Below are 9,225 nucleotides of genomic sequence, written 5' to 3' on the forward strand. Positions count from 1 at the left end.
CGACGTCCACACATTTAAGAAGGAACAACATTACATAGCCATAGAAATCTACATTTTTGAATAAATATACATTATTGTGAAATATTAAACAAAAAATTATTTGTTTAACACGGTAAAAACGACGGTTAAAACTACATTTCTAAACGATAAAAAATGTCACTTCATACGGTAAAAATGGCGGTTTGTAATTGCCATTTTAAACAACATGAAAAGTCATTTTAACACAGTAAAAACGGCGGTTTTAAACGTCGTTTTAACCAATAAAAATACCACTGTCAGGGTAAAAATGGCAGTTTAAAATGCCATTTTAACCAACCAAAAATGCCGTTTCAACTTGGTAAAAATGGCGGTTTCAAACTCCATTTTAACCAACCAAAAATGCCGTTTTACCCTTGAAATAACGGTGGTTTGAACCTCCGTTTTAACCAACCAAAGAACCACCGTTTTACTTGGAAATAACGGCAGTTCAAACCGCCGTTTTAACCCAGAAAATTGTGGCGGTTTTCTGAAAACCACCGTAATAACCAGAATGGCACCCAGAATTACGTCACTTCCTAAAACCGCCGTTCTTGGTAATAATGGCGGTTCAAACCGCCGTAAATACCCAAAAAAACCGCCGTTTTAACCAAAAGTTTTTGTAGTGTAGGATTAGGTGGACACTCAAGCTAATCAAAGAACTAATTCTTTAAGTCCACTTAACCATATTTCATCCTACTTAAACCCTAGCCCCATTACAACCCTCCAAAGACCTCATGATATTTGTTATTCATGCATTAAATACTAGTTGATTGTTAGATGACTTGCAAATCTTTGAAAAGCATGATAAAAGGAGAATTGAGTGGTTGAACCCTAAACACTGAGCGAATTGAGTGGATACACATCCGGTGAGGGGTTCAATCGCTCAATTCCATGTTCTTAAGCCTCATATTGTATCTTCTTGCAAGTTGTTTAATTGGATAGTTTTTGATAAGTTCAATTCAATTCTTTGGACATCGATCTTAGTGCATGAACTCTTAGCATTGGCCCTAAAGTTTTCTTGTGATGGATTGGAATTTCATGGTTTGTTTCTACCAACTCTCATGATAGTACATATTGGCGATTGGCCATAGGATAGTTGCATGCATTTAAGTAGTATATAGCATAAGTCATTTTCCCTTTCATCTATCTCCTTTACGTGTGTTTAGCATGAGGACATGCTAGTGTTTAAGTGTGGGAGAATTGATGAATCCATATTTGATGATGATTTTTGGTTAGAATTGAATGGATTTTCATCACATAAACTTGCACTTATTCCCTTGAATAGCATGCTTTTGAACTTTCCTCCCAAATTGCGCTTGATTATGAAGATATGCTCTTTTATGCCTAATTTAATCTATTTTATTCTATTTGCCTTCCATTTGATGCCTTGATGTTGTTTTTGAGTGATTTCAGGTGTATAAGGTAGGAATGGGTTGGAGAAAATGGAAGAAGAGCATGCAAAATGGAGGAAACATGAAGATTCAAAGGAGATGAGTTCAGAGACGTGTGCGTGCGCACAGCAACTTGTGCGTACGCACAGCTACCCAATCAGAGCACATGGATCATTACGAGGGCGTCGCGCATCCAACCAGGCATCGCCTAGTGTGCATGCGCACAGCTACTTGTGCGTACGCATAGGAAGGGATTTTCGCAAAGTGTGCGGACACACGCATCTGTGCATCCACACGGGTGTCCGCGCATGACTTCATTAAAATGGCACATGACTCGCGATTTGGAGGCTTTGGCGGCCCATTTCTGAAGTCTTTTAGCTCATATTGGAAGGGAAATGAAGGTGGAGAACAGAGCATATCATTAGTATAGTTTAGGAGTAGCAGTAGGAAGCTTTTAGTTTAGTTTTTCTCTAAATTTTTCATCATCTCTATTAGGGTTTATATTAGGATTTTACATTCAAGTGCCATTTCCATTTTTGATCTTGGATTTTGCTAGCTTTCATTGTAAGTATTCTCTTGTTATTACTCTTTATAGTTACATTGCTCTTACTCTTTCTTCTAATTCAAGTTATATTTCAATTTTACTTCTCTCTTGCAATTTCAATTTTTTGTTGATGAATTTGATGTTTGATGTTTGTTTCATGCTTTCTTGTGTTATTCTTGTTGATTGAGATCAATTGTTGCTTTTAGTTTCAAGCCTTTTCTCATTTTTCCCATGTTTAAGGTTTTTGCCCACCAAGTGTTTGACAAAATGTCAAACATGGTTTTAGGCTAAATTTTTTGCTCTTAGCTTGGATAAAGTGAGCAATTGGGTTCCTAGAGTGGAATGTCCAACATTTAGTGTCAATTCTTGGATTGTTAATTGTTCTTGTTTCCACTAACGCTAATTTATTGCTAAGGCAATTAGCAAGCAATTTAGGATTTGGGGGTTAAGAACACTTATGCTCATTTAACTTACTTTCCGATGTGAGGGTTGATCAAGTGAGACTAATCCATCATAATTGTCATAGTTGTGGTTCCAACAAGGAAAGGAGCCTTAGCTCACTTCAAGCCAAGACTCTTTTTGATGCTTTCAATCTTTCATACACTTCTATGTTAATCTCATTCATACTTTACTTGTGTATATTACATAGTCGGTTCTTTAATTTCTTCATTAGTTCAATCATTACAATGCATGTTCTTTTATTGCTTTATATGTTCATTTTTTTATTGACAACCCTTTGATCACTACAACCGGAATTGCACACTCATTGTTCTCAAGTGCTCCTTGGGAGACGACCCGGGAGTCAAATACTCTCGGTTTTGAATTAGTTTTGAATTGTGACATATCTTTTGAATTTTCAATTTGATCGATGATCGATTGTTGGGTTTGGTCTATGCTTGCAACGTCAATCCTATTTTTAGTGTAAAAATCCAAACCCGTGCTCTCGATCGCTCCATCAGTCGTGCTAAAAGTGTGACCATAGATTAGGTTATGGTCACGGTTTTAATAAATAGGTAACCATAAAGTAATCTATTGTCACGGTAAAAAAATGTGGTCTAAAGTGCCAGAATTTGATCACTGCAACAGTGACCATGAAAACCGTGACCATAGATAAAAAAAACTGTGATCATAGGTCTATAGCCACGACAGAATAGGCCACAGTAAAAAAACCGTATCTATAGTTCAAAAACCGTGACCATAGACCTATAATCACGCTTTTCACTAACTATGGTCACGGTTTTTTATCAAAATCATATATATTTTTTTTAGTGTTTTGAGATGAAGATTTTTATCTATAAATTACTTTATATTTAATTTTCTTCTCATCAAAACAATTTTACAAAACCACATTTATTCAAATCCAAATTGACAAATGCTAAATTTGCAAATTAATTAAGTTTTAGTGTTAGTGGTAACGAGGGCCTAACGGGATTCAAAACTCACTATTGAACGGAAATTCATTTAGGCAATTATTGGAAGATTTAGCTATGTCTTACTGTCATAAACATATAATGAAGAAAATGTTGAATTGATAAAAAGCTCATACACACTTTACAAATATTTTCTATTAGCTTTTTAGTGCAAGTAGCAACACTTTTTTCTCCAAGAAACTCTCCAAAATGAATATCTTACCTTCATTATTATTATTGTTGTTGTTCCTGCTTCTTTTGTATCGACATACAAATTTTTTTCTTTGATAAAAATGTCAACTATAATAAAGTTAAATCATTATTATCTCCTCACTAATCTAATCTCAATGACGTCAAATCTAGAATAAATATCATGATAAGGTTCTTAAACAATAATTGAGCACAAAACTCTCTCTAGAATGTCATTATAGTAGTTGAAAATTCCAAGCTCAGAGTTTATTTTCACAAAAGAAAATAAGATTGTAGAACCTAGATGCTATTAGCAAACAAAGAGCATAGTAGAGATCAGCATAAACTCCTTAGCGGTTTTTTATATGATTTATATGCGGTCCTAAATCCCCTTTTTTAATGATTCCAATTTCAAAAATGGTCGAACTTTGACCAATTGACCATTCTTACTCTAATAATGATAATGATGCTTTTTTTTCTATATCTCGCCCCATTTAGAGGGTTAGTAACTAGTTCACTGTTTCGAATTAAAATTTGACTTGATGAGAATGTTAATAACTTAGACGTCCTGATTCTGATATATGGTAGATAGCTAGTTATTAGTACTGAAGCTAAGTTATTTCCAACTTTACGGAAGAACTCTAATAAAGCATGGCATGAAGACGATCGATGCACATGATTCCGCTCAAATGAAGCTGAGCTGAACCTTAAGGCTCTGAATTGATAATGTAAGTGTGTAACAGAGTCCCAGGAAAAGGACGGTTGGGGACCTTATTTCGAAAAGTTACATCCATAATATTATACTAATAAACTAGCTAGCTAGCTAGCTATAGTACTGTAATTAAGATTAGATTTCTTCAATTATTTGTTGCTATAAATGTAGGAGTAATTCAATTCCAAAAACCAACCAAAGTGGAAGTTCAAATTCAGAATGTATGAGAGAGAGGGAGAGAGCTAGAAACTAAATCCATGGAGTGTATTAGTACTTAGTAGTAGTTTATTTACTACTAATTAAATTTGTGAGGCGTTAGCATTGAATGATTAGCAAAAGTCAAAAAGGCGTAATGTAAGACACTATTACACGCGTCAGCAAGACAAACCCGGCTGTCTTCCATTCCTCCTCACGCTTTATGCCAAATGTCATTATTTCATTCGTCGAAGTAAAACATCATATTCTATACTTTTTTTTTGTGAGTAGTTAGGGCTTAGGCCCTTCCTCCCAAACACTCCAACCCCCTCCTACACACTGTACTGAACAAAGACACAGAACGAAGCAGCATTGTTCTTGAAAAAGCTAAAGTCTGAGAGAAGAGAGAGAGAGAGATAACATAACAATAACAATAACACACTAAATACCATTTTTCGTTACACTAAGTAAAGAGAGAGAATGTGTATGTGTTGATCTGAATACAATACCACACGCATACACCATATTGTACAGAGAGAGAGAGAGAAAGAGAGAGAGAGATGGGACCATTGTCCTGCGCTTAAAATTTAAGCTTTTTCGTGGACGACAGGATCCGACTCTGCCGCATAATTCCTCCCTCTTCCTTCTTCTTCTTCTCCTCTCTCACTCTCTCTCTCTCTCTTTCTTTCAGCTTCATCATCTTCTTATAATTAACTTATTTTACCGTCAAAAAACGAAATAATAAACCTCTTCAATATTCCTTCTTCTCCCAATGGAAATGGAGGATCATCATCATCAACACCAACAGTATGGCGGCATCACTGATCTGAGGCAGCTTGTGAGTAACAACGGACCCCGTTCAACACATTTTCCTACTTCCATACCGCCACAGCCCACGGCGGAGCTCTTCCCGGGCCACCCAAACCTCGCGGCTGCGCATCAGCAGCAGCACTACGAGCTGATGATGTTTGGGCGCCAAGTAGCTGACTTAATGCCTCGCTGTCTCCACGACTTTGCTGACGCCAGCAATAATAACACAAGCAGCATCGGTGTTGCCACTGCCACTACTCCCACCACAACCACAAGCGCTTCAACTCCTCCTCTTAGTGGGTTGGGCGGCGCTGAGGCTGTAGGATGCTTAGGTGGAGACGCATCCACTGGAAGATGGCCTAGACAAGAGACTCTTACTCTTCTTGAGATCAGATCTCGCCTTGACCCCAAATTCAAAGAAGCTAATATTGCATTTTCATTATATATATATATATATATATATTGGGTTTAATAATTTAATAATTCAAATTATACAAGACAGTAACGAGAAGAGAAGCTATGGTTTTGATTTTGGGATGAGTGTGGTTTCTACATTTGTAGCAGTTTGCAAAATGTGTGTGAAGGTTCTCTTTCATTGATGGGAAAAGACTATACACATAAAGTAGTATTAGTGTTAGTAGTAGTAGTCGTCGTCATGATCTCTATCTTCTCTACTGAATTTTATCGATTATTGATGGCGTACTTGAGATGCATTTACGTTTATATACCAAGATTAGTACGATTCTACCACTGTCCCCTTTTCCTTTTTGAAAATTTGTACCCTCTTTTAAGTGTATGCGTGTTAATTTCCCTTTTTTCTTATTATTTATCAAAAATTCATTGGACTTTTGGGAGCATTTGGATTGCCACCTATACTAATCCCAATTCTAATTCTGTCATTGTGAAATGACATGAAGCGGAGGCTCTTCCTTCGAAACTAACTTCCGTAGTTGTGATTTTGCTATAACTAGCCATCAATATGAATGGCATAACATGGCGTTGTTATTAATTGTTATTATTATTCAATGCTCTCCGATTACTAGGGCTATGTGTCATACACTATGCAATGACCTCATCAATACTCAGACTTGTTTTCTTTATTTTTTTTATTATTATTGGCCTATTTTTTTTTTCTTCTTCTTGCTATTCTTGTTCTTCAGGATCATGTCTGAAGAGCATGGATACCAAAGGAGTGGGAAAAAGTGCAGGGAGAAGTTTGAGAATCTGTACAAGTATTACAAGAAGACAAAGGAGGGAAAAGCTGGAAGACAAGACGGGAAGCATTACCGATTCTTTCGCCAACTCGAAGCCTTATACGGTGAAAGCAACAGTAACAACAGCAACGCTGCCTCAGCACAAGAAACCAATTTTGGTGGTAGCAACACCCTCCATTACCAAAACAATCCTCATGCTTTCAATTCCCAACATCAGATGAATAACCAAGAAATGCTGCTTCTTGGTTCCCAGAACAGCCTAAGCCTCACCAACTCCACTGAGTTTGAAACCTCTTCTTCGGATGATGATGATCACAATAGCACTGGGGGAGTGAAGGGGAACGATGAGTCCATGGAGAAGAGGAGGAAGAAGAGAGGAGGGAGCAAGAGCTGGAAGGTGAAGATAAAAGACTTCATTGACTTGCAAATGAGGAAGCTTGTGCAGAAGCAAGAAGAGTGGCTTGACAAGCTTATGAAGACGCTGGAACAGAAGGAGAAAGAGAGGGTTCTGAGAGAGGAAGAGTGGAGGAGACAAGAGGCAGCCAGGTTGGAGAGGGAGCACAAGTTTTGGGCCAAAGAGAGAGCATGGATTGAAGCAAGGGATGCTGCTTTAATGGAGGCCTTGCACAAGCTGACAGGAACTGATCAGGTAAAGTCTCATCATCATCATCATGATGGGATAATAACTGGTTCCGCAATGCAAAATAAGGACCATAACGAAGATGATGAAAACTGGCAAGAATGTGAGATATCAAGGCTTGTTCAGTTGAGAGCTGAGATGATGGAAACAAGTTTTAGGCATGGTGGTGATGGTTGTTCAGAAGAGGCTTTGTGGGAACAGATAGCAACAAAAATGGCATGTTTTGGGTATGAAAAGAGTCCAGTAAAGTTGAAAGAGAAATGGGAAACAATCAGCAAAGAAAACAACAAGAAGAAGCGGAAGGAGAATAACTCAAACTCAGTACGAAGTAGTAGTTCTTGTTTTTACATTGAAAACAATAACAATGACCATTATTCTTCTTCTTCTTCTCTATATAACAACAACAACAACAACCAAAGTGGTGGTGGATACTGTGATATCAACAATGATCAAAGGCGGCAACAACAATCACCTTCGAATTCCAACGCTAATGCATCAGTTCATCAAGCTGAGAACTGTTTCCCATTCTTGATGAGTTGTGAGGGAGGAACTTTGTGGGACAACTACAGCTTAAAGGTTAATAAACCAAATCAAAATCAGTAGGTTAATCAACTCCCTCGTAAGAGGCACCGATTAAGATTTCACAGACTTCTTCTTATTTCCTTTTTTTTTTAAATCTGAGATGGTTTAATTTCATTCCATCGCATTATGTAAGCAAAGAACTAACTACTGAGGGTTTTTGTGTATAGGGATTAATGAATGATGATTAGGATGGTCAATCTTAATTATTAATGTATTTATTAATTATTAGGAGGAAAAATAATATGTTCAAGCTTACACAAGTTTCATATGGGAGACATATGTTGGCAAAATCTCACTGATGAAGTCTTAGGACGATGTGCCACAAATTCTTCAGGTAAGTCTCTCTCTCGTGCCAGATTTTCTTCTGTGCCTGCAAATAATGTCTTGCAACTTCAAACTGATCACTGTTTTTGGCACTCCTCATCCCATCTCTTGGCTTTTTATTATTATTATTATTGATGTAATTTCGGAATATTTAACAGTGGTGGTAGATTTTGGTGTGTGTACCGAAGGGGTGTATTTAAGGTAGCAATATCTTGAACTTTGGTTCTTTGTTCAATATTTTTATGAACGAGAATATAGATTGATGTTATTGGATATATTATTTAAGCATTGGGCCTGGTTAAAAAGTTTTTTAAATTATATATGAAGGATCTTTGTGAATTAAAGGACAAGCATTTTCTGTATATTGATGGACATTACTACAGTACTACTACTTATATTGGACTAGCAACGCTTCATAGTTTTTCTATTTCTCTTTCGGTTTCTTTGTCCTCTCTTCGTTTGGTTTCATTTCCCAACTCAATATGCTTGTACACGAATTTCCTTTTTGTAGAAACTCAGTAATTTAATATAAATTACCACTTCAAGAAAAAATACATGAGAATGGTTGGTTGAAGAAACTATTACCATTAGACCAGTATTACAACTTTCGGTAAAGGTATGGTTTTATTTTCTTGAGATTTATTAGAATTGCATTAGTATAAGAGGTAGTAGCACCTGTTATGCTAGGTGCTATTTGAGATAATGTGCTCGAAACATAATATTAAGTTCATGAAAGTTTTGAAGGATTTAACAATAACAAATTTCTCCTCCTAAGGGTATCATTTGTCGGGTCTAATTGAATCAATGACCTTGTTGTTGTTGTTTCTTTTTTTTTTTGGAAGTTGTTATTGAACTAGATACGCCTTCATCTCAGCATCACATTCATGAACATGCAAGATACATGTAATTTCAAAGGAGGAAGGTTTTGTATTTTTATTTAGATTGTATACTGGAAAAATGAGCATCTAAAAATTAAAACAACGTGGAAGTTTGGTTTGTATCAATCATGTTCATAAATGTTCAATTTGATAAGTTTAACTTGTTAACAATATAATTGTACTTAGTGGAAGCTAGGTGGGGGTGCAATTAAAATAGACGTCACTTCTTACTTCTGAACATTTTGTGCTCGATACTAGACAGATATTCAATTGATTAATTACACACACAGTGCTTCCCAATTTCTGCAACCTTCTTACA

At 36.5% G+C, this 9,225-nt stretch overlaps 2 protein-coding genes across 2 annotated transcripts; both read left to right on the forward strand.

The window, feature by feature from the left end:
• On the forward strand, positions 4,753-6,289 carry LOC107648791 (trihelix transcription factor PTL-like). Its single transcript, XM_021104541.1, has one exon. It carries the CDS (start codon positions 5,231-5,233, stop codon positions 5,738-5,740), a length of 510 nt encoding a protein of 169 aa, XP_020960200.1. The 5' UTR covers positions 4,753-5,230; the 3' UTR covers positions 5,741-6,289.
• On the forward strand, positions 5,820-7,972 carry LOC110263365 (trihelix transcription factor PTL-like). Its single transcript, XM_021104540.1, has one exon. The coding sequence runs from the start codon at positions 6,262-6,264 to the stop codon at positions 7,723-7,725; it is 1,464 nt and encodes a 487-aa protein (XP_020960199.1). The 5' UTR covers positions 5,820-6,261; the 3' UTR covers positions 7,726-7,972.

The sequence above is a fragment of the Arachis ipaensis genome, chromosome B06 (assembly GCF_000816755.2).
Source record: "Arachis ipaensis cultivar K30076 chromosome B06, Araip1.1, whole genome shotgun sequence".
NCBI classification, from domain to species: domain Eukaryota; kingdom Viridiplantae; phylum Streptophyta; class Magnoliopsida; order Fabales; family Fabaceae; genus Arachis; species Arachis ipaensis.

Excerpts from the sequence above, each read along its gene's own strand:
- LOC107648791 (XM_021104541.1), top strand. The coding sequence starts at position 5,231 with ATGGAAATGGAGGATCATCATCATCAACACCAACAGTATGGCGGCATC.
- LOC110263365 (XM_021104540.1), top strand. The coding sequence starts at position 6,262 with ATGGCGTTGTTATTAATTGTTATTATTATTCAATGCTCTCCGATTACT.